The 27,213-nt window shown below is 35.9% G+C and overlaps 1 protein-coding gene across 2 annotated transcripts in view; it reads right to left on the bottom strand.

Moving 5' to 3' along the window:
• Positions 1-27,213, bottom strand: part of MLLT3 (MLLT3 super elongation complex subunit) — a 279,792-nt gene that overhangs the window by 69,690 nt on the left and 182,889 nt on the right. For both annotated transcript variants that reach the window (XM_026001464.2, XM_072728179.1), the window contains exon 5: positions 4,749-5,453. In XM_026001464.2, coding sequence (XP_025857249.1) covers positions 4,749-5,453 — 705 coding nt within the window. The remainder of the gene's footprint in view (positions 1-4,748; positions 5,454-27,213) is intronic.

Raw genomic sequence — 27,213 nt, 5'->3', positions numbered from 1 at the left:
TAAGTCATATAAAAAACAAATCCTAGGAAATCATAGGAAGGGCAATAGATATTTGAGTTCTTTTTAATTGTTAATTAAAGTTTAAACAAGTTAATACAAACTACAATTACAAACTTTCAGCTGACACAGACACAGATCCTCACCCTTCCAGCTGTTAGCATAAGGACAGTTTCCATAAATGACCATTATGACTACAAAATGATAATTTCCTAAACTAAAAACAGCTTTACTCCAATGGGAATTATCTAGGTCCTTGAAGGTAAAATATTCTTAATGCTAACATTTATGTACATAGCAAAAACATGTTATGTTTTCTGCATTTGCCAAATGCTCACCCACTATAAACCAGTCCTTCTGCCCCCCTACTCATACAACTTGTAACTCTTGAATTCCATAGGGGGAAAAAAAATCACTGATGGACTTCATGTAACAAAACTAAATTTCTTTAGAAAAGAAAAAACACTTCAGAGATGTATTTTCAAATGATTCTGTAAAAAATAAAAATAAAATAAAATAATTAATTAATTAATTAAATGATTCTTTGTAACATTAATAATAACCCAGAGGTTAAGTCATTTCTTTGGATGTCTTTCTTTAATATGAATAGCAATAAAAAAACAACTAAGTGCCTAACCTAACACAGTGCTAGCTATGTTCTTGTCCTTTATCTATTTTAATTAAAAAGCTAAAAGATCCCGGGAAACTTTGGCTTAACTTGTGATTTAAAACTTACACTCTTTTTTTTTTTTTTTTTTAAATTTTATTTATTTATGATAGGCACACAGTGAGAGAGAAAGAAGCAGAGACATAGGCAGAGGGAGAAGCAGGCTCCATGCACCGGGAGCCCGACGTGGGATTCGATCCCGGGTCTCCAGGATCGCGCCCCGGGCCAAAGGCAGGCGCCAAACCGCTGCGCCACCCAGGGATCCCTAAAACTTACACTCTTCATCCTGTATTTTTCCACTCACTATACAACAAATGCATATCAATATCAAGGCCATATACCTCAAGACAAAATTGAGAGCAATAGGACATAGATGCCTATTTCAAGTACTTTTCCCCCTTGAAAACATATAACCCACGCCCTCGAAAAAGGACACAAAAATTCTAAATTATTTTTGAAAAGCAAAAAATCTCTTGCAAAGCTATAGGTTATAAAGGTTTCCAGAAGTCACATCATACATAATCATGGCTAACTAATATTTTTTGGCTAATGTGCTATGTGCTTTCTCCAGACTGATCTTTTTCACAATAATCCTACATAGTAAAACACTATTATGATATCCATCCTACAAAAGAACTAAGAAACACAAAAGGTTAAAGTGCTTGCCCAAGATTACCGGAAGAGCTGGGCTTCAAAATACAGCCTAATACCACAGGACAAGCTCCTAATTACTTGATTACTTGACTGACTACCTACCTACCTGCCTAAGCACTTGACAAATAAGTGATCACTCAAAAGACACATAGACCATATAAGGATGGATGTACTTCTACTTTTCTATGCAAAATATATAAAAATAAAAATCTTAACCAAAAAGAACCATATGAATGAACAATCTAAGCTTTCTACTCAATCTTAAGAACACTGATTTTATTTTTATATAAAACCGGAATCTAACTTAATTATGCAAAACCTTCTTTAAAAAGTTCTTCCTTTTAATTGTAACTAATGTGTACTGAGGTAAGATGTTTACTTCACAGGCTTCCCAGGTATATAATCTTTTGTTCCTAGCCCTTCCTAATTCTTCACATTCTTTCAATTTCTTTTCTTCCTCTTTCTTCTGTTTCCAAGTCATCCATGATCTCTGCTCGTTGTGTCTAAAATTACCCCCCTACCCCATCTGCCGAAAGTGAACACAAATCTGGCTCATATTCAAGTAACAAAGCTGGAAAGGATGTTAGAGAGATCAGGTCATCTTATCACACTTACTCAGATGCAGACACACTTACCACCAGGGCATTGTGAACAGTGCCCCCCGAAAAGTTGGGCAGGTCCCAAGCTATCAAATCCCTTACTGGCCAAGGAAGGATTTGGGCTCCTCACTGCTCTCCATTACAATGGCCTCCCATTCCTTCTGTCTTGCCCACAGGAGGGACACCAGGTAGGAAGAAGGCCAAACAAACATGATTTCTACTATTGGATAAACGGAATTTCAGCCCCCCTTTATCTCCTTTACTCACAGAAAGGTGTTTTGGGCCCTGGCTTATTTAGAACCACTTTGTCAATTTTCTTTGTCTCTACCACCTACATTTCAGAGAATTAAACCAACTACAGCAACAGTAAAAGCACTACTACCAGAAAACCGATAAAGAAAATACATTTGTTGTATTTTATACCCAAATAATGCCCAAAAGTCTTTAGAGGCTTTCTCTGTAATGATGAGCAGAACCCACTATAAAAACTCCTATAACAATCACTGGATATGTGGCTCTACTATGCCATGAACGGTTTTTGAAAACTTGCTAACTACTGTAAGGAATTATAATTCTAACTCTTCACTCCAGAAGATTTTTTAAGATATTGCTTTGGATAAATATACTAAGTTGAACATGAAGTTTATGAAAAACCGTATCTTATAAATCATATATAAAAGGGAGGGAGCAAGAGAAAATGAAAACAAGAATACAGAGTTATCTAAAAAAGATGATTATTTGTGATAATTTCATGTAGAGCTTTGCTTTATGAATGTCATTCGATCTTCTCATAAATCAGCAAACATAAAAGAAAGATGCCTTTCAGAATTTTGACGATGACATACTATAAGGAATACACACAACCTATGACATAAAATTTTTACAAACCCTTACTTATCCACACTAATTACAATGTATTCTGATTTTTCTTAATACTGCTAATGACATGCTAAATTGGTTTCATGGCTCACCAGTGAATCACAAGCCACAATTTGAAAACTTCTGCTCTAAAAGAATCATAATATGTCAGAATATAGAAAGACAAAGTTGCTAAACCTGACAATCTTCATAGACTAATCACATCCCAAGAGGCTCAATGAACACTTTAGGGTGATTTGAAATAAAAGTCAAACACAAAAAATTTCCAAATAACATCTTAAGCATTAAGAACGAATTTTATACTACGAAGAGACTAAGTAAAAAGCACAGGAGGAAAAAGAAATGCTTGAGATACTGGGAGAAACCCATTAGTTCTCATCTCCATTCAATAAACTATCACTAAAAAACATTGACCAAACACGGGAACAAATTACCCCAATCTCGTGTATTTTAATACTCTACTCCCAATCTGATCCTCTATTAAAATTTCAAGATTAGAGACGGCTGGGTGGCTCAGTCAATTAAATGATCAACTCTTGGTTTCAGCTCATGTCATGATCTCAAGGTTGTGGGACCAAAACTCATGTTGGGCTCCACACTGAGCACACAGTCTGCTTCAGATTCTCTCTCTCTCCCCTTCTGCTCCCCACCCTCCACTCACTCATGCTCTAGGTCTCTAAAATAAATTAAAATCTTTTTTTTTTTTCCAAAGTCAAGATTAGCTATAGAGGATAGTAGAGACAACTGATGCCATGTCCTAACCGTGGCTGCCCTTCTTCCCACCACAAATGCATAAGGGAGAATCTGCTACTAAATCCTCCTACCTCTGCCAGTATTTGGATTAGAAACATGTGTATATGGTGAACTCATGGGACAAAAAGAGAAATATTCTCAAACTGATATCTTTTAACCAGGTATCTTCCTTGATCATTGTCTAGAAATAATGGCAAGTCAAAGTAAGGAGATTATTTGGACTGATTGTGATTAATAAGCAACTAAAGAAGGCAAAAGTGTGTTAAGAAAAAAAAAAGTGACCATGATTTCAGAGTAAATAATGTTCATTCTCTAGAAGTGGAACTGGAATACTTTTCAAATTACTAATAGTTGTGTTGCTAGAAGCGTAAAATTTCTTACACTGGTGGAAAATTAGATAGATAACATGAAAATCCCTCCCAACTCTGAGGAATCTGTATTAGTTTAAACCTTAAATCAGACAACATTTCAGAGGGATATTAGATGGTCAGATGGTCTTTTAGGCATCCAGAAAAGATAATCCTGCCCATCAGCAAAAACACAATGAAGATTGCATTCCTCCTCATCCCCTCCCAAATCAATGGCTAGCCAATGAAAAAGAAATCAAATGTTTCATTTTCAAAATACCACCACTTGGTTTCATGAGCACATGTAAGTCAAAATCTACCAAATTATTCATTTTAAATATATATGGTATATTACAACATGAATTAAAATAAAACTGTTTAAAAAAAAAACTATTGCCAGCTTTCCATCTTTGTAAACAAATTACTTGATTGCACTGACCAAAAAGATGAACATTATAACCGCACCCAATATTTTCTAACTTTCTCTTTTAAATTTATCTCTCATATTACTAAGTTTATTACATTCTTCTCACTCTCCTAAATCAGTAATCACTGAAAAAGCATAGTAACTAAGCTCTAATGAGCATCTCAATTTTTCTGCTGCTATTCAAATGGCCCATTATTATGCTATGGAAAGTATCTTTCCTTTAACAATTTAAATCACAACCCATATGTCTGCAGGATTTCATTTCCTTCTTTCCATTAGTTAAGGAAATTCATTTCTAGGCACTTCCATGCTACCATTTCATGGTTTAGCTGTCATTCTCTTCCCTCACTCTTTATCCTGCAGCCATGTGAAATAGACTCTGAAGACTAACAAGGTAAAGATGGGAAACCAACAAGGCTACTCACATCAGATTTGGAGGACATGTTCTCCTCCACGTCAGAATCGTTGGGATCCACAATATCATCAAATGGCGGTAAGGTTGATTTCTTCTTCTCGGATGTCTCACTTTCAATTTTGACCTTTCCCATCTTGACATGAGATTTATCTTTTATCTGTTTTTTGTCGGCAGAACAAGTGAGAATCAGTGGTGGTGCGCTAGAAAAACTTTTAAATAAAGCCTCTGAGCTACTCTTTTTCCTTTTTTTGGCTGAGAGTTCTTCAGAATCTGAAATGGGTGGCCTTTTACTAGGAGCCTTCTTGTCTTGCTGTCCACTGGTGATAGTGAGTAAGTTACTGTCTGGTTTTGGCTCTTTTGACATGGGTTTCGGTTCCTTGAAGGCCATCTTAGGAACGATTTTTTCTTCTTTCAGTGGTTTATTTTCTTTGGGTTTCTTAGAGGATTCTTTGGAAGATTTGTTGTGATCCCTGGAAGGTTCTTTGAAGGCACTTTTATGTTCTCTGGAGTCTTTAGAAGGTTTTTCCTTGTGCTCCTTCATTAATTTGTGAGGCTTTGAAAAACTGGTGCTGCTGCTGCTGCTGCTGCTGCTACTGCTGCTGCTGCTGCTGCTGCTGCTGCTGCAGCTACTGCTGCTGCTGCTGCTACTGCTGCTGCTGCTGCTGCTGCAGCTACTGCTGCTGCTGCTGCTGGTGTGGATGCTCCTGTTAGGGTCCTGCAGAAACAGGACAAGAAGATGTGACTCAGAGTTGCAGAAAACGAGGAGGTGCAAGCCAGCTTCCTGGCATTTTCCACCTATACAAAGAGGACCCCTCTTTGATTGCTCTCAGATGCATTGTAAGAGATACCCAGAACCTCAGTATAACAGGTGGGGATGGGGTGTGTGAGGAACACAGTGAGTAAGGGCCATGATGGTCAAGGAATTCAGGGAGGCCAGCTGTTTACCTCATCAGGACAAGCATGGTGTTCAAAACAACTCAGTTCAACAAATGTTCACTGAATGCCTGTTCTAGAAGCTATACAGAAGGATAATACATGGCCCCTATTCTTAATAACCAGGACGTAACTAAGAGCTGTGGTGGTTCTAAGAGCCACCGATAATGTGGTAAGACAACAAAAACAAGGAGGTAATTAATTCTCTAGGAGGTGCGGGACAAGAATAATTCAGAAATTTATGGAGAACTCACACCTAAACTAGATCCTCAAGGATAAGCAGGCCATTACTAGGACGAGAAGAATGAGAAAGTACTTGGAGACCAGGGACTAGAGTGAACCAAAACAATGAGGGATCAAAGCACAGCTTATACTTGGGAAGCAGCATTTAGCTACAGCAAAGATTGAGAATGAGACAGAAAAATAGCGAAGGGTCATAGAGTGAGCTGGATAATATTAGATTTAAATGGCTTTTTAATGTAAAGAATCACAAGACTCAAGAAAAAAAATAATTCTCCATCTGAGATAAAAAGCAATTATTTTTTGATGTCCAAATTTCAACAGTTATGGAATATGTCTCCATCCACTAGCAAAGAAAAAAATACCTAACAGAACAAAGATTTTACCTAATAGATACTAAATGGATTGAAAAGTTTGCAGTAATTACTGTTGTGCAATGATGAGGAAAGGGTTCCTCACTGCTTATTCCATTCCAAATGTGTTACCTATTTTTTCACTCATATAAGTACCTCAGAATATATAACCTATATAGAGCCTTTCTATTTAGGGGCACCTGGGTGGCTCAGTAAGCTGAGTATCTGCCCTCACCTCAGGTCATGATCCCAGGGTCCTAGGATCAAGCCTCTCAGCAGGAAACCTGCTTCTTCCCTTCCTCTCCCTCTGCCTGCCACTCCCCCTACTTGTGCATGTACATGCGCACACATGTGCGCGTGCGTGCGCTCTCTCTCTCTCTCTCTCTGTCAAATAAATAATTTTTTAAAAAAAGAAATTTTCTATTTAGGAACAAAATTTAAATCCATACTTAACATATATTTTTTATTTTATTTTTTATTTTATTATTAGTTTTTTTATGATAATCAGAGAGAGAGAGAGAGAGAGAGAGAGGCAGAGACACAGGCAGAGGGAGAAGCAGGCTCCATGCACCGGGAGCCCGACGTGGGACTCGATCCCGGGTCGCCAGGATCGTGCCCTGGGCCAAAGGCAGGCGCCAAACCGCTGCACCACCGAGGGATCCCCCATACTTAACATATTTTTGAACCCCTACCATTAATACTAAGAATACGAAACAGAAGTAAATCCTGAAGATGGAAAAAATCCACACCAATACTATAAAAGAAAAAGCTCTTTATTGCTTACTTCCACTTCCTAATGGAACCAATGACAAATGTCCAAATTTTCATCTAGAATTTACATCCCCATGGTTTGGTAATTGTGCTGTACATCTAACTTACCCACTTAAATCCATGATACATAAGCCAATCTTATATCCCTTCAATATCTAGCATGATACAGAAAAGATACTGGGCAGAGGTTATGCTTTTCACTAAAACGAACAATACTTTAAGAATCTATGCCCCCAAAAAAAGAAGAGGAAAGAATGTACATGAATGAACATCGAAAAGTAATAATCAATGTGAAGGAAAGAATCTAAAAGGCAACCTATAGAATGAGAGAAGATATTTGCAAATGACATATACATACACACACACACACACACACACACACACACAATGGAATATTCTTCAGCCATAAAACAGTGAAATCTTGTCATTTGCAACAACGTCAATGGAACTATAGAGTATTATGTTAAGCAAAATGAATCAGTCTAAGAAAAACAAATACCATATGATTTCACTTATTTTTTTTAAAGTAGCCCAACGTGGGACCTGAACTCATGACCGTGAGATCAAGAGCTGAGCTGAAATCAAGAGTTGGACACTTAACCAACTGAGCCACCCATGTAACCCAATATATGGAATTTAAGAAACAAAACAAACAAATATAAGGTGGGAGGGGGGCACCAAGAAACGAGACTTAACTATAGAAAACTGATGGTTAACAGAAGGGAGGTGAATGGGCAAAAATAGGTGATTAGGATTAAGGAGAACACTTGTGAGGAGCACCAGTTATATTCAAGAATCACTAAAATCTACACCTGAAACTAATATTACATTGTATGTTAACTTACTGGAATTTAAATAAAAACTTGAAGAAAAACAAGATAGTAATACTCAAAATGAAAAATCATTATCCTATGTTAGTGAAATTATGTATTTTTTTTTCTTCTCACAATTTTTTTTCTCATTTGCTCAACAACAACAACAAAATGATATATAGCAATTACTCCACTGATTTTTCAAAAGGGAGCATTTGCTTTCAAACTTCTAAAATAGATAAAGTTACTATGCAAAAACATGCTTTTATGCATCAAACTAGATGATTCCTTATAAAACATCTCAATCTGAGATTTAAAAGCAGAATGCTAAAGATAGTATTCATATTACTGAAACTACATTATTTTATCAATTCTATTACAAGACATTTCCTGCCATGTTAAGCAATACTATGAATAATTAAAATAAAGTATAATGGGCAAACTAAATTAAGGAAGAACATTTGAAATCTAATATCCTTGAGTTTGTTTTTAAATTGGTTTGTTGACTCACTGAATTTTGGTAATTTGCAATCAGTATTCTAATTATGGCTCTAGAACACCCAAGCACTGCTGCTTAATATTCAACCTTCATGGAGTATTACACATATTTTTATAAATGTGACTTTTAAAAATACAGATTTTTACCTACCAACATGTTTTCTAATATTAAGCATTAAAAAAAAAAAAACAGTAAATTTTGTACCAAAAAAAAAAAAAAAAAAAAACCCTTCTACAGGAGTCCTTTCATGATTTATTTTTAAAACCTTTTTGTAGGATAAACCAGAATTCTTAATGCAAAGTACACAGTGGTATATGACACAGACTCTTGTGTGTCAGATAGTTTAAGTTCTTGTCTTAATTACATATGTATGATGTTAAGCATAAAACTTAAAAAATGTCATAACTTTTTACTCCCACATTGGTCTAGGTATTTAATGCCCACTGTCAGCTTTTCACCAACTCAACAAATCTTCACAGAAGCAAACTACCCAGCTGTTTTTGCTGCTGCCCCTTTACCTAAAAGCTTTCTTTAAATTAAGGCAATGGAGAAGTAAAAAGAAAAACATTTTCCCTAACAACACCCCAGGTAAATATTTAGGAAATACGAAAAAGGTGGAAGAATGGTTCCTAGAATACAGGACGTGGTCTTTGCCCTGGCCAGTGATAAATTACAAAGTTCAGGTGCCCTGTCCCCCAGCTCCATAGTCATACATGCAATAATTGTAAAACCAAGGCTTAGACACAAAGTCAGGAATTAAACTGTTACTGACCCAGAATAAAAGCTTTTACTGATTCTCAGCCTATCTATACTATATATATTGGGAGATAAGTCACTGGCTTTTTAAAATTGTTACTGAACTATTAACCTCAACATTAAGTGCCACTAAGCAGAACAGACTAATTACTATTCAATGTGAAGTTTACACATGTTATATAATTCAAATTTTCTTTGCCTGAGGCTCATTAGGACAAACTGAATATCAATATTAGGGAGAGTAAGTGTGCATAATTCAAATCTCAAATATTTAAGGCAAATGAGTATTTAAACATATACATATTTGCACTAACTTTACTACCTGTGAATATAGGGTACAGTTTTTTCTTTCATCCTCTCAGATTCTACTGAATGCTTCCTTGTTTTAATTTTCTGGAAGAGAACAGGTCCTTTTAATGTATAATCTCTTCTAATACTACTTGTCAGCAACTCTAGTAGATAGCTTGCGAAAAGGTCTTAACTAGAGGACAAAATAAATTTTTCTGATTATATGTGGCTTCCAATTACTGGGTTATCACCACCTCTTCTTCCTAATACCACTCATAATGCAAAGCTCATTCTTTCTCCAGCTCCTGTCTCTTCTCTTTACTTATGCTTTTATTCCTGGTATCTGCCCTACTTCAACTGGCTTTTGTGTTGTGCAAGATGTTCAGATCATTCATATCTTGTTCAATGAAATTTGCATACGGACAAATAATCTCTCCCAGAAGAGTTTTATTTATCCAAAAGCAATAAACTCTCCTTTAAAGGGTTATTTGTTCACAGTGCATCTGAAAAGGACACTTCTTAGAAACTGTAATATAGTCCAAGAGTTTATGCATATGAAAGGCTGGGTAAAACAGTCAAAGATCAATTTTCAAACTAAAAATCTCTCCTGTAACACCATTAAACACATGAAAAATTTCAGAGGGGTGAAAGACCATTTGCAGCTATGAATAAAGTATAAAAATTCAGGATTCTGGGGAAAGAAGGGACCTTAAATTGGATTCACCTCCCCCAACTTTAATCCCAAATCCAACTCATTTACCTTCTTCAACAGTCAGCTCTAGGAAATAACAGATAGTGAATGGGGCCTAAGGAACGTGGCCATAAGATTACAGGCATCTTGAAAGAGGACTGATATAAGGCTTGCTCTGCTCTGGGCTCTAAGCAAGACACAGAAGAGTTGTACACACAGATGATATGCACAAATATGGTCAGCCTCCCTGCTCCAAGAGGGTCTCCCATGTGTGTACACATGAAATACACAACATGCCTCTCTTATAGGAGAGGCTGAGATGCCTGTAGCAGTAGCTCATCACTTACAGGATTACAAAAATCTAAGGTCTCATAACAACTCACCCTGAAGCCCAATGCACGTATCAATAACATAGCTAAGAGTCGGTGAGAGTAGGAGAGAGCAGCCTCCCAGATCTTCTGAAGGACACATACGAAACACTGAAGTCAAAAATAGTATGATTACTTAAGAAGAGGCACACAACACAGCAAAAAATAATTTCTATGGATTTAAAATATTAGCTGATGTAAAATTTAAAAATAAACCTCTCAAGGTAAATAATTTAGTAGATAAACTAAAGAACAAGATAGACTCTAGATGGTGGCATAAAGGATTAACTGGAAGAAATCTCAAAGTATAAAGATACAAAGAGATGAAAATCATTAGTGGCAAAGAGAAGAAACCTGAAGAACAGACTGAGGAGCCCTAACTGACATACCAACCATACAGAGTTCCAGGACAGTCTCTGGAAGGAGAAAAAGGAAAAGAGAGGAGAGAGGCCAGAGTTAAAGTAATATGGGAAAAAAAGTGAAGACTGAATTGTGAGCTCACAGGGCACTTCAAAGATCCTGGCAGGACTAATAAAAGAGACACGCTCAAGAACGTCATGCTAAAATTCCTCAACTTTAAGGATAAAAGAAAACTTTACAAGTTACCAGAAAGAATAATTAGTTAACACTTAAAAAGAATGAAATTACATGGAACTCTGTAACAGTGAAACTGAGAACAGAAAAATCAAGACGACTGGGAGAAAAGGCAGAACCAGCCAAACATCCTACACACAGTCAGTGTGAAAGAAGTGTGTGCCAAAATTTAAGGATTCAAAGAGCACATCACCCACTGCCCCATCTAAGGAAAGGACTTGAGAAGGGATTTTAACTAAACAGTAACTGAATTAGAAATGAGACCTTTCATGTGTAGGAAGGTGAAGAAAAGAGGAAACAGGAGGGCAACACACCTTACCTTGAGAGAGGCAGAGACATAGGCATAGGGAGAAGCAGGCTCCCTTCAGGGAACCTAATGCAGAACTCGATCCTGGAACCCCAAGATCACGATCTGGGCCAAAGGCACAGACACTCCACCACTGAGCCACCCAAGCACCCTCGCACCTTGCCTTCTATACAGAAATAAATTGAAATGGATAATCACCCATCTGGAATACACAGTAGCAGTGCTCAATGTGAATTCCTGACACGCAAAAAAAAGCTAACAAAAAATCTGGATCTAAAAAATTAAATTATCTCTGTAGAATTTTAGGTATGTAAGAAAAGGTTTGAGTATCAAGGTGTAAGAAAATGTTGGTATCATTTTTACAGGGTAAAGTAGAAAAAAAATTGGATTATGAGCCATTGAAAGGGAAGGTGGCCAATAATGAAATGGAAAAGTACAGAACTGCCACATAAACAGGAGGAAACTCAAAATTGAGTATCAACTTGAAAATAAAAGTGAAATTCAGAAAAATGGAAAAAGTCACAAATATAAATAATGAACAAGGCAAAAAGTAATAAAATCAAGTATTACTCACAGAATAAAAAAGGAAGCTGAATTCTCCCACTGAAAGACAGATTGTTAGACTGGATTAAAAAGACAAAGAGCATATACAGACTGCTCCTAAGAAATACAACATCAAACAACTGAGAAAAGTTTTAAGATGAAGGAATGGGCCAAGAACTATCCACTAATTGGCCCCAAAAGAAAGAAAAGCATGAGTGCTACATTCATATCATACAAAGTAGAATTCAAGGTTAAGAGGACCAAATGGCATAAACAGTTTACAAGCTATGTTATATAAAAAGTAAAAGGTATTGAGTATTTAAGAAAAACTTGCAAAACATTTCATTGAAATGAGAAATCATCTTTGTTAGAAATGGGCAGATTTAATGAAATGAGTACAGACATAGTGCAACTGGCTGAAACAGGGCAGCTGGTGGCTCAGCAGTTTAGTGCCGTCATCCAGCCCAGGGTGTGATCCTGGAGAACTGGGATTGAGTCCCGCGTCAGACTACCTGCATGGAGCCTGCTTCTCCCTTGGCCTATGTCTCTGCTTCTCTTCTCCCTGTGTCTCTGATGAGTAAATAAATAAAACCTTAAAAAATAAAAAATCAACTAGAAAAGGTGAAGTTACTTGAATTTAAAATCATGATACAGGGCAGTCTGGGTGGCTCAGCAGTTTAGCGTCACCTTCAGCCCAGGGCCTGATCCTAGAGACCTGGGATCCAGTCCCATGTCAGACTCCTTGCATGGAGCCTGCTTCTCCCTCTGCCTGTGTCTCTGTCTCTCTCTCTCTCTGTCTCTCATGAATAAATAAATAAAAATCTTTTTAAAAAATAAAATCATGATATATTATAAAAGAAATAAATTGAAGGGTTAGTAATTTATAAATATTTCAAAATAGGTAGAATAAATACCCCAAAAAAACAGCCACAGAGTTGGGAGGGGGAAGATGGGTGGAATTGGAAGAATGGTGGAACAAAGTGGACTGATTATTTTTATGAGCTTTTTAGCACCATCTTACTATAAATGTCTTATGAAAAAAATATTTAACAACAAGACTATGTAGAACAACAACTAGTAGAACTAATGAAGAAAAAAAATTAACCAGAATTGATTTGAACACTAAGGCTAAAAATGGAAGCAACAAGGTCCAAAATTTAACATTTATCAGTCAATGGGTAGGAAGATAAAAGAACATTACAGGAGTGGAAAAGAAATGGCACTTGAGAATAGCAACAGGCGTCTTTCATTCAATAACAATCTAAATGGCCTGTATATAAAAAGCACAAAAAATATTTACATATATATGAGGAAAAAAAAGAAGTCTGCTGTTACAGAGCACAATGTTTTGGAAGGTTTTACTTGTTTTGTTTCTTTATAATGTTGTAATATTTTGGGGAGTCATACTCAACCAGGAAGTTAGAAGGAACTCTGCAATATACCTGCACAGCTCAGGGAAGAAAAATAAAGCCTCCTCTAGACTTGGCTAGGGAGGAGTAACAGACAGATTGAGGAAAATGAAGAATCACATCCTCAAATTCCTAAATTTTCCTGGATCTGTATACTAGTCAACTAATAAAGATATAACTACAGCCATACTATAAAAATATAGTTAAGGTGGGATTTTGCACAAATGACAAAAGATACAGCAATCACTTTATTAGTTAAGCATAAGCCAACAAGTAACATAAAAGAGAATCAAAAGATGATATTGATCATACAAGGAGAGAAGCTAGAAGAGTAATGGATTCCCCTCAGCCATACCAAACTATGAGCTTTGCCCATTCTTTATTAAGATAGATTGGCCCTAAAAACAGGTACAAAGAGCAATTATGTCTGGGAAACAAAGGAGACACACTTAGGAGGAAGTCAATATGAATTACTATTCATTTTAAGAAGATCATCAGGTAGCAATGTGGTAGAGAGGTTGTAGGTGGGTACAGAGTGAAGAAAGGCCACTTAGAGGAGTACTACACTGGGGGATGGTGGTCATGGTGGCAGTGAAATTGGTTTAACTAAATGCTTCCTAGTCCAGACTCTGATGTAACAGCCTTCCAATGACTAACTCAACAATCTTGGGAGGTAGCTATTATTAGTTCCATTTAACAAGAGAAGAGTCTGAGGCACAGAAACCAATGTGCCCAAAGACATATGTATAATTAGTGGTGGAACTGAGATTCAAGCTCAGGCTCTCTGGTTCCAATGCTTCATACTCTCAACCAGTATACTTCTACCAGTGTCTCAGAGGTCAGTTGGTTTTGAAACCAACTTGCCAATTTAACCTGATCTGGAAATGATGGGTAGAAGAAAGGAGGACAGGCTCAATGACTTTAAAAGAACACTAAACATGCCTGCCACCTAGGCAGAACTACATAAAGGAAATTCTACTTAGTTCTATTAGAGGGGGTACAACATAGTTTTTGGTAAGTGGCAAATAACTTATTCTGAAATCAGAGGCTCTTCCTATATATGTTTCAAGTAGCTTAAACTTTGCATCTTTCATTACCAAATAATAATATTTAAACTTAACAGATATTAAAATGGCTTCATTCAGAGGGCTTATATTGATACTGAAAAATCAACCTTCTAATATACCTGCAGAGCACGTTATCTCCAATTATTTTAAAGAGTATCACAGAAGTGTAAAATCCATCTCATTTCACAATTAAATGTTTTCAAAATCAAAGTAAGAATCTGCCACACTACATAATTTGAAACAATAAAAATTTATAGTGCTCAAATAAATGATCACCTCCACAGGGGGCAGGGTAAGGAGGTCACTGAATACAAAAACTAGAGGATCCTATAAGGGGCCTCTATTGAAGGTATTTAAAAAGAGAGAATTTGAGAAATTTAGCATAAAAACAAGGAGGCAATTTTTTTTTATTTTTAAAGATTCTTTTTATTTATTTATTCGTGATAGACACAGAGAGAGAGAGAGGCAGAGACACAGGCAGAGGGAGAAGCAGGCTCCATGCAGGAAGCCTGACGTGGGACTCGATCCCGGTACTCCAGGACTGCACCCTAGGCCAAAGGCAAGTGCTAAACCGCTGAGCCACCCAGGAATCCCAAGGAGGCAATTTTAAAGCTACAAAACAAATGACTGTACAAGAGTACATACCTTAGCTATGAAGAAACATTTCAACTAGTCATAACTATGCACAGTGTTTACTGATTTTCAACTTGCAGAAATCAATCTAATCAGCCCTGCCACTTGCTAAGTGACTTAAATTTCTTTGTTGGTAAAATGGAGACCATAGTACCTATACCATCAAGATGTGGTGATTTTTTTTTAAAAGATTTTATTTATTTATTCATGTGAGAGGGAGAGAGGGAGAAAGAGAGAGAGAGAGAGAGAGAGAGAGAGAGGCAGAGACACAGGCAGAGGGAGAAGCAGGCTCCATGCAGGGAGCCTGATGTGGGACTCGATCCCGGGTCTCCAGGATCGTGCCCTGGAATAAAGGCAGCACCAAACCGCTGAGCCACCCGGGCTGCCCAAGGTGTGGTAATTAAATAAGTTTAATATATATAAAGTCCTGTGTGTATAGATTTGTATACAAATTTATATAATTAATTTACTTATATAATTAATGTGCTTGGCACATAGCAGAAGCTCTGTAAGGGCTTTCAATGACTACTAATCCATTATTACTACAGATAAGCAAGAAAACGTAAAATGTATTACATAACAATGTTATCAAGTGTGAGAATGAAAAAGTAAATGTTTGGATGACAAACACAGGAGGTAGAAACAGGTACAGAAGAGGGAAAGAAACTCTAGGATATTCTGAGCTTCCAAAGTTGAGAAGCAAGACTGTAGTCAACTGTAGATTGCCTACAGTTGGTGGAACAAAAATTAGGGTTCTAGGTTGAATATGTAGAAAGTTAGGAGTGCCTGGCTGGCTCAGTCAGAGGAGCATGCAACTTTCAATCTTGGGATTAGGAGTTCAAGCCCCACATTGGATGTAGAGGTTAAAAATAAGTCCTTAAAAACATGTATATCTCCAAGTTAGATTCAGACAAGAATTTAAAATGGTGTGATACTGTGAGGAAAAAGAGATGGAGCAGGTGAGTTAGATTCTCTTATAGAAATAGAAGCATAAGCATATAGTTGGAAACTTTGGGTAGTAACTGCAGAGCTTTTAAAAAAAGAAAAAGAAAAAGAAAAAGGAAAAAGAAAGAGAAAAGGAAAGGAAAGGAAAGGAAAGAAAAAAGAAAAGAAAAGAAAGGAAAAGAAAAGAAAAGAAAAGAAAAGGAAAGGAAAGGAAAGGAAAGGAAAGGAAAGAAAAGAAAAGAAAAGAAAAGAAAAGAAAAGAAAAGAAAAGAAAGAAAAGGAGTTAAATTTTTTTCCTTCCACTAAGTGGGAAGAAGATCGGGGAAAAAATAGAATAGAGGACTTCTGGGTTTTGCTAAATATCATCCTTTGCTTTTTAATTCTTTTAAACCATGTACATGAATTATTTTGATATAAAATAAATTTTTTCAACCTCCCAAAGGTACTTTTAAATTTTTTTCATGTACCCAGTTGCATTTTGTGAAATGAATTTTGCATTAGAAAAAAGAGAAACCACTGAATTCAGTGACCACTATCTTTGTGTTTTAAAATTTTTTCGTTTTCCTATTGATATAATCTGAAAGTCTTTTTGTCTTTTAAGATTTTATTTATTTATTCACAAGAGACACACAGAGAGAGAGGTAGACACAGGCAGAGGGAGAAGCAGGCTGCATGCAGGGATCCTGACGTGGGACTTGATCCTGGGACTCCAGGATCACACCCTGGGCTGAAGGTGGCACTAGACCGCTGAGCCACCTGGGCTGCCCCTGAAAGTCTTTTTGTTTTTGTTTTTGAGCAAACCACAATCAAGCTCTAATCTACAAACTAAGCGTAGGATACTCAGATTACATTCTGAGTTTTATTCACTATACTTATACGATTTAAAGATGAGGAAAATAAATCTATAAATCATGTTTACAACTGAAAATTTTTTCAGTTCTAAAGAATAAGTAGTAAATTTTCATTTCCCTAGCCAGTTGTTCAAAAACATTAAAAGTAAACGCAGTTAATATTTTCTTCAATATGTGGGCAGCCTGGGTGGCTCAGAGGTTTGTTTAGCGCCACCTTCAGCCCAGGGCATGATCCCGGAGACCTGGGATCTAGTCCCACATCAGGCTCCCTGCATGGAGCCTGCTTCTCCCTCTGCCTGTGTGTCTCTGAGCCTCTCTCTCTCTCTCTCTCTCTCTCTCTCATCTCATGAATAAATAAAATATTTTTAAAAATATTTTCTTCAATATTAAAAATATAGTGAAGTACTGTATTTGCATGTAAATATGAAATTTAACTGTAAAGTATCAATGGCAAAAATATCCAGTATTCTACAAAATAATATTCTAAGGAGACAAAACTTGAAAATGCCTTCCTTTCTCAAATGACTAGTTTCAGCTATGTTGTATATACTATAAAATACTTTTGTTTCAGAATCCAATCTCATTTATAAAATGCTTCTATTTATATACTATTTATTCCCTAACTTGCTATGGGCTTAAATTCCAAATTATACTTAAATACTGTTAACAGTTAGTTATATTTAGAAGACTTTGCAGTTTCAAGTAAACTTCTGTTTACTTTTGTGGTTTAGTACTAGAAACTTGAAGTAATAATTATACCACTTCTCTTTCTAGGTTTATATATATATTTAGCTTTGTACAATTTCCTTTTTCTTCAACAAGCTTTAAAACATATTGGCCAGATCATTCTAGTCCTCTCTTCTAGTACTAGCTATATTGCTGACAATGAGGCCTTGATAAGCAATTGTTACTCAAGGGAATAGTCAATCTTCAATATATACTGGAATGGAGTAGCTGGAAGTGTAAGATGAAAAAGAGTGCCTGACACATAAAAATTCAATAAATTATTGCAAAAATAAAAAACTCAAAGAGAGACACAATTAAATAATGGAGAAAACATAATCCCAGTTATGCTCTCTTGTCTCAATGGTTATTCATTACATATTGAGTCTCCAGCATATGGGAAGAACTACATTAAAACTGCTAGACATATAAGTTTCCCAGGAAAAAACTAATTCAGGCAATATGGTGGTCTCTTTGGGAACTCCCACTATAATACAACTAGATATTGGATAATTACATTTTTCGCTGCTGGGCTTTTTAAAAAAAGGAAGAGGGACGTCTGGGTGGCTCAGTGGTTGAGCATCTGCCTTCGGCTCAGGTCATGATCCTGGGGTCCTGAGATCAAGTCTCACATCAAGCTCCCCAGAGGGAGCCTGCTTCTCCTTCTGTCTATGTCTCTTTGCCTCTCTCTCTCCATGTCTCTCATGAATAAATAAAATCTTAAAAAATGAAATTTAAAAAGGAACAATTAAGAATATATGAAAGAGAAGGGGAACAAAAAGAGGAGAAGGGAGGGATTAGAATGTGAACTGTGATCTACAGTTTTACATGAAATGAGGTTGTCCAAAGAGCACAGAGGCCTCCAAACACTAAACCTGGAGTCTATAGTCTACCTGGAAATCTGAACCTCAGAGTCTCTCAGAAATTGAGGAGAAGCCTTTACAAATCTGCTATTAGTACTCTGAATTCAGGATGATTCCCAAAGTTCAGTTAAATCAGATATGAATCACAATTCAGTACTCTGAATTCAGGATGAATCTCAAAGTTCAATTAAATCAGATATGAATTCACAATTTCAAAATATCCCTGAACCCAAAGAAACAAGCCATCATCATCTGAGAGTCTATGGAAGGGCCATAAGGATCTTACATACCAGAACCATCAAGTGCAGAATATAAAATAATAATATATATTAGGTGTGAAAAGGAAAAAAGTTGGAATCTAAAAAGTTACCAAGCATAAAAGATGAGTAAAAATTACCAGGACACTGAAAAGAAACAAGTAAGACTTTAAGAAATGGGGAGGGAGGGGGGGTAGAGGGGGAGGGCCCACAGGAGAATCACTGTTGGAATTAATATCTCAATGGATTAAAGAGCAAATTAAACACAGCTGAAAAGAATTAGTGAACTGGAAGATAGATATGAACAATCTGCCAGAGCACACACTAAAATACAAGAAAATGGAAACAATAAAAGCTATTAAGAGACATGGAAAACAGAATAAAAATAATAAATATCTAATCAGGGACTCAGAAAAAATATGGAATACAGGTGACATAATGGCTGAAAAATTTCCAAAATCATAAAAGCCATGAATTCACAGAAGAGTAAGTACAATATAAAAAAACATATATGCATAGATGAAAAGGAATTTACTCCTAGACACATTGTAGTAAAAATGAAGAACACTAAAGGTAAAAAAGACTGTAAAGGCAATAAAAACCAAGAGATCACCTACTAAAAAAAAGAACAAATGAGTGGTATACTACAGCTGGCTAATACAGGCTTACAAGAGCCAAGTGTTAAATTTTCAGGAATTCTGTGAGCTAGTTTTTTTTTTTAAAGGTCATTAGTAAAAGTTAAATTACATAAATTTACAAATAGAAAAAATATGAAAAGCACTGGTAAGAGATAAAACCCATCACTTCCTAATTATTTTAATACATACTATTATCTGTGCTCTTGAGATACTTACATCTATCAATCAGAATAGTAGAAATAGTTCATAACAGTTTGCTACTGCACATCTCCTCCTAGCTAGACAATGACCCAACACAGCAAGAGTGTTACACCATGGAAATAAACAAACCTAAAAACCAGGAATTTTTCCCCCAAGGGAGATAACTGCTGAACATTTACTATCATAACCCTGAATTAGACTGACATCAGACTTCACAAAAACAAAAAATATTTTCAAAGTATTGCAAGTAAATGTCAACCTAGAATTGCACAACCAGCAAAAACCACTTTTCATAACAGGGACAATAGTCAAACTTTTATACTAGTACAAAAATTGAGTAGGAGACTTTCACTAATTACTTCAGGAAGAAGGTAAATGAATTTAAGAAAAAATTATGGTAATGCGATTAAGTTAAAAGTAAACAAACAAAACCCCCACAAAAAAACAAAAACAAAAACAAAAAAACTCCACACATTTTGAATTATAAAGACACACTTCTAAACAATTCACAGGTAAAAAAGAAGAAACTAAAATAGAACATTTCAAACTCATCATATTGAATAAAGAAAATGTAGTTAAAAACAGTACTTAGAGGAAAAATCTTACCTTTAATGCTTGTATTTGAAAAAAATGCCTGACAATTAGAGAATTTTGGAAAACAATGGCATAATGAACTCAAGTTAAAAGAAGAGTACAAAGATTTTTAAAAAACTAATAAAAAAAACTCTACAAAATCCATTGAAACAGTATGGAAGTTCCTCAAAAAGTTGAAAATAGAGCTATACCCTATGGCCCAGCAATTGTACTGCTAGATAGTTACTCCGAAGATACAAATGTAGTAATCCTGAGGATTACATCTGCACCCCGGTGTTTACAGCAGCAATATCCACAATAGCCAAACTATGGAAAGAGCCCAGATGTCCATTGACAGATGAATGGATAAAGACGATGTGGCACATAATAGAATACTACTCAGCCATCAAAAAAATGAAATATTGCCATTTACAATGACGTGGTAGAACTACAGGGTATTATGGTAAGCAAAATAAATCAATCAAAGAAATACAATTATATGATCTCACTCATAACGGAATTTAAGAAACAAAACAGGGGATCATAGGGGAAGAGATGAAAAAATAAAATGAGACAAAATCAGAGAGGGAGACAAATCCTAAGAGAGTCTTAATCATAGGAAACAAAGTGAGAGTTCCTGGGGGGAGTGGTGGGTGGGGGGGGGAAGGGGTAACTGAGTGATAGACATTAAGGAGGGAATGTGATGTGATGAGCACTGGGTATCATAGTTATATGAATAACTGATGAAACTAATAAAACACAACATATTAATTAGCTGAATTTAAATGTTAAAAGGATCAACAGAAAAATAAATAAAACTAAAATATTAAAAGTACAAAAAACCAAATCCAATGAAAAAAATTTTGAAAAGAACTAATGAAATTCATAGCCCTTGCAAAAGATTGATTAGGACAAAGGAGAAAAAGCACAAACAAACAACAGAAAGGAATAAGAGGAATACACCTGCAAATACGATACAGATTAAACAGATGAGAAAATTATAAATAAATTTTTACCAACAAATTTGAGAGTAAATTCTTAGGCAAATGGGACTTACTAAAACTGATCTACAAAGAAATAAAACTCAAGCATAATCCTTCATTAAAGGCAAGTAGTTTAAAAATCTTCCCACAAAAAAATATCAAGCCCACAAGAGTTTTACAAGCAAGTTCTAGAAAAAGATCATTTCAATCTCACAAAAATTCTTCCAAAAAGATGGAAACAGAAAACACTTCTCACTTTACATGGTGAATATTATTAAGGTAAGAAAACTTGCCAAGAAAAGTGAGAGGAACATACAGACCAATTTAAAATCAAGAATATGGATGCAAAATTTTTAAAGAAAATATTAGTAATTAATCCAGTTGGGAATGGATCCTAAGAGAATAAAACCAAATAGTTTTATCCCAAGAATTCCAATATCCCAAGAATTTATTCCAAGAGTATTTTACCATGATAAAAATGCTTGTCAAGCACCGTATTAACAGATTAAAAAATAAAACCATCTGTTTATCTCAAGAGATGCTAACAAGTTGTGTGACAGAAACAAAACTCATGTTATGATTTTTCAAAAAAGAAAAAACAAAACCCCCTTAATAGGACAAAGATAAATTTCTCAATGTGACAAAAAGTAGCTACTAAAATCCCATGCAAACACATTAGGTGAATTATTAGAATTATTCCCTTTAAAATCAAAAACATTTTTTCCCTAAAGATCTTATTATTTAACAAAGAGAAAGAGCACAAGTTGGGAAGGGGCAAGAAGAGGAAGAAAGAGAAGCAGCTCCCTGCTGAGCAGGGAGCCCAATGCAGGGCTTGATCCCAGGACCCTGAGATCATGACCTGAGCCAAAGGCAGGTGCTTAAGCAACTGAGCCACCCAGGTGCCCCTAAAGTCAAAAACATGTATACTTTATGATTTACTGAGAGAATAGTCTTACTGACAAAAGACCACAAAAGGCAGGGGGGGGAAAGGATAGAAAAATAAGAAATACAGATGTCATTATTTACTAAAGGACTATACATAAACACTAGAATTAGGGGCACCTGGGTGGCTCAGTTGGTTGTGCAACTGACTTAGTTTCCACTCAGGTCATGATCTCATGGATCATGAGATAGAGCCCCATGATGGAATCCACACTCAGTGAGGAATCTATTTGAAGAGTCTCTCCCTCTGCCCCTCCCTTCCCACACATAAGCACATGCATTCTCTTTCTAAAGTAAATAAAAATCTTTTTTAAAAAGTTACTAGAATTAATAAATTTATAAGATGGTTAGAATTATCAATCTGCAAATGTAAATTGCCTATTTTTAATTCACTAATTTTTTATTTTGAGTACAGATATTTACACATAAGCAACATAAAGAAAACAACAGTCTGCTTATAACAGCAATTTAAAAAATGAAAAGTACCAGGAATAAACAAAAACTAGCTAGACCTTTATCAAAAATATCTTAACACTTTAACAACTTTAAAGAAAAACTAAATAAACTAAACTGATAGACTAGGTTCATGGATAAGAACGCTCATTATCCACAGATTCAATGTAATTTCAATCTAAATCCTAACAATTTTCCATAGAACTTAAACTTATTCTAAAATTTACATAAAGAAAAAAGAATGATGTAATAAGACTCATCACATTATATAACAAACCTCATTATAAAACTATAGCAGTAACAACATTGTGATATTACTACAGAGATCAACAAACTAACCAGTGGAATAGAAATGAGCCACATCCCCCCAACAGATTCACAAATATATGAAAATCTGGCATTTGACAAGGTAGGCATTGTAGATTCCTGGGTAAAGTACAGACAATTCAATAAAACATGCTGAGACTGCTTTTCTATATAGGAAAAAATTTAAATTAGACTCTTACCTCATACCACACATAAAATCAATTCCAGATGTTTGAAAATATTTTAATGTTAGGCAAAATTTCTCAAACATGTTAGAAAAAAATACAGGAGATTATCTATATGACCCTGAGGTATACAAGAACATAATAAACAGGACACCAAAAAAAAAAAAAAAACATAAAAAAATCTGACCACATTAAAATTAAGAATTTGTTTATCAAAAGATACCACAAAGTAAAAAAAAAAAGCCGCTAAATGAGCTAACTAGAAAAAGATATCTACAGTAAATATAACCAACAATGGATCCATATCTCCAGAATATAAAAGATCCCCAACAAAGAAATATAAAAATAAGAAGACATGAAAGCGTTTCACAGAGAAACATGAATGGCCGCTGAAATGTTTGCTTAGCCACATTACTCATCAATGAAATATAAGACAATGATAAGATATAATTTTATGCCTACAAAATGGGCATAGATAAACAAGTCTAACTACAAAAGAGAGCAATGGGATCTCTTGACATACTGCTGATATAGGACTCAAAATGGTTACTATATAAAATATATATAAATTTATTTATATATATAAAATATTAAAATATTTACTATATATAAATATTAAAATATTAAATATATATTATATAAAATATTAAAAGCCAAATATATGAATGCCCTTTTACTCAGCAATTCTATTTGCAAGTGTGTACTGTAGCACTGTAATTCTCTAAGTGGGCCAGGAGGTCAACAACTCAGTATTACTCCTGCTCAGCAAGGAGTCTGCTTCTCCCTCTCTCTCCACCCCTGCTCTTTCTCTTTATTTAATACATAAATCTTTGTTTTTTAAAGAACTATTTATTTTTGAGACAAAGAGTGTGCAAGAGTGAGTATGAGCGGGAGGGGAGAAATAGAGGGAGAGGGAGGAGAAAATCCCAAGCAGACTATGCCCACTGAGTGTGGGGCCCTATGCAGGGCTTAATCCCAAGACCCCAATTCATGACCTGAGCTGAATCCAAGAGTTGGATGATTAACTGACTGAGCCACCCCAGCACCCCAGAAATTCATATTCTATTTTTTTAAAGATTTTATTTATTTATTCATGAGAGAGAGAGAGAGAGAGAGGCAAAGACACAGTCAGAGGGAGAAGCAGGCTCCATGCTGGGAGCCTGACGTGGGACTCGATCCTGGGACTCCAGGACCGCGCCCTGGGCCAAAAGCAGGCGCTAAACCACTGAGCCACCCAGGGATCCCCCATATTCTATTTTTTAAAAGATTTTTATTTATTTATTCACAAGAGACACAGAGAGAGAGAGGCAGAGACACAGGCAGAGGAAGAAGGAGGCTTCCTGCAAGGAGCCTGATGCGGGACTCAATCCCAGATCCCAGATCTTCTTAGTCTTCAGCTCGATGCTAGACCTACTGATTAGAATCTGTGTAGTGGAGCACAGAAGTCTTCATGTTTATGAATTCTCCAGATGAGTCTCATGGCCCTACAGTTTATGAGAGCCACTGACTCAGAGAATTATTATTCAAACAGAACCTATTAGTAAGACTGGAAAGCTATATGATGGATTGCATCACTATCTGTAAGTCAACCAGTATAAAATAAAATAGACTGAGTCCTGTGTATAAAGAGTAAGCATTAATTTACTAAGCTTTTGTCTCATTTGTCTATATATATTTGCATATGTGGGTCCTTTCATTATGGAGAACATTCTTTCTTTTTTTTTAAGAACATATTTCCTACCATGGGTCACAGTCATAAAAGTTTGAAATTCATTGCCCTGGAAATTCTTGCACGTGTGTATTGATCACATGTCCCAGAAGATTCATAATTGTATTGTTCACAGCAGCAAAAAAGAAAAGGGGGGGGTGGGTCTAGATATCTAGATAACAAGAGAATGGATAGGCAAATCATGCTATATGGACCATTATACAGCAATGAAGTCAATAACATAATAAGAACCAATCTTACAGAGTACTGAGTAAATAAAGCAAGTCACAGAAAATTACCTACATTATACCAGTTTCCTAAAGACCAAAAATAATCAAAGCTGAACAAATAATAGACACATCTGTGGTAAAACCACATTCAAAAGTTCAGGAAAATTCAGGAGAGTAGTTACATCTGGAGAAGGCAAAGGATGGACCAGAAAGGTGTATACAGGTAGTTTGAATGGCCCTAGCTATGTTCAAACCCTCATTCTTAAATTGAATGATAGGTTTATAGCATTTGTTTTATAATTTACATATAAAACACCTATAATTCTCAGATGTATCGATTATAGCGTAGTAACATTTTTATGTTAAGAAAAGCTTAAAACTCCTGATGTCACAACCTCACAGGCTAGCAAGAGAATTTCACGTTCCAATTCAACAGATATTTATTAGGTGTTATGAACAAACCATAAACATTGACTTGTTTAATCCTTTAAGAGTCCTGTGAGGTAGGTACTTGGCAAAAGTAGGTAGGTAGATTCTTGGCCAAGTATAGGCAGTCAAATATATGCTTGAATAATTTTATAATACAAAAAGAGAAAGAGTTTGATTATATGCTATGTATTACACTTCTGCCCTCTGGAGTTAAATGAAATAAGAGATGATTAACTCTGTTAACAAAAAGGAGCTTATGATCTACTCTTATTGTTTCTACATTCTATTACTTGTTACCAAAAGGATAATGAGAAAAAAAGCACTTTTTTTTCCCCTGAAAGTATCTCTGGTCAAAGTTATAGAAACTAACAAACTATAGGGTGGAGTTAACTAATAGAACATTTGTGCATTACTAAAATTTCCATTTTGCCCTTAAAAGCAGTTAGCCATAGAGGCAGCAGTACTCTTCAGGCAGAAAAGAGGGGCTATAGTAACGTAAGAAAAGAAATTATTATACCAAGGCAAAAAAAAATCTGTAACATATTTAGTCTATGAGCTTTAGTAAGAACTACAGTTTTTTTTTTTAAGATTTTATTTATTTATGCATGAGAGACACAGAATGAGAGAGGCAGAGACACAGGCAGAAAGAGATGCAGGGAGCCTGATATGGGACTCAATCCCAGGTCTCCAGGATCATGCCCTGGGCTGGAGGCAGCGCTAAACTGCTGAGCCACACAGGCTGCCCAGAACTACAGTTTAAAAAGTGCAAAGACAAAACATTTTTTTCACTGAATACATACTAATGTAAATGAATACACTTGGGGGAAACGGTGGCCTTAGAAAATTATTTCCATCCTTCACAACTATTTCTATTCACGGGGCTTCTGCAAATATATGTTTTTTTTCTCTTGTTTCTTAAATTTAGTTCACTGTCATGTCCAGCCACTGCCTGGAATGACTGAGTCCTAATAAATGCACAGTGCAATATTTGTCTCTGAATGAATTCATTATCCTGAGCATTTTTTTAAGATTTATTATTTATTTATTTATTCATGAGAGAGAGAGAGAGAGAGAGAGAGGCAGAGACACAGGCAGAGGGAGAGACAGGCTCCATGCAGGGAACCTGATGCGGGACTTGATCCCAGAACCCCAGGATCACACCCTGAGCCAAAAGCAGATGTTCAACCACTGAGCTACCCAAGTATACTGCATTTACTATATTATATATTAGGACCTAACGGATGACAGAGCAACTATGTTAGAGGCCCCCCCATCCCAATCCACACAGAGCTAACATACATGATTAAATTAAAACAAAAGGTGCCCTTCCACTTCCTGAACAGTTCTGTCCAAAAGCTATTAGGTAGGGCCAAGCAACGTAAGCAGTGGCAGTGGAGGAGAAGGTGGTAATGTCAGGAAAGGCAACCATGCAGGGTCTCAGAGCCTCTAAGAAGGGGATGCTCCTTGAAGAAATGGCTGAATCTAGGGCAGAGACAAGCAAAATACCAAATAGGCCTAGAACATCTTCTTGTAGCAGAAAGTCAGGAAGTGTACAAACACTCGTCAGAGCATGTCAAAAAGACACAGAAACCAGACTGAAGTGGCTCCCATTGGCCAAATCAAGATAATTTAAGCATGAAAATAAATAATGATAGTAATGGATTATAACTCAGAGAAAAAGATACATATCTATGAGTCTGTTATGATATAATAAATATGAAAATAAACTTAAGCTTGAGGAGGAATGAGGTATTTACATTTTCTCAAAATACCTCCCAGTAAAATACTAATTAATTAAGAAGTGAGGGGGAGAGTAATTCACAGTGGAGGAGTCTGGCCGACACCATCTGAATCACAGGACCAGAGTAACATCACAGTAGTGATGGGTATGGTACTGTGAAAATCCAAATCATGTGATGAGGTG

The sequence above is a fragment of the Vulpes vulpes genome, chromosome 12 (assembly GCF_048418805.1).
Source record: "Vulpes vulpes isolate BD-2025 chromosome 12, VulVul3, whole genome shotgun sequence".
NCBI lineage: Eukaryota > Metazoa > Chordata > Mammalia > Carnivora > Canidae > Vulpes > Vulpes vulpes.
This window is presented reverse-complemented; position numbering and strand designations above follow the sequence as displayed.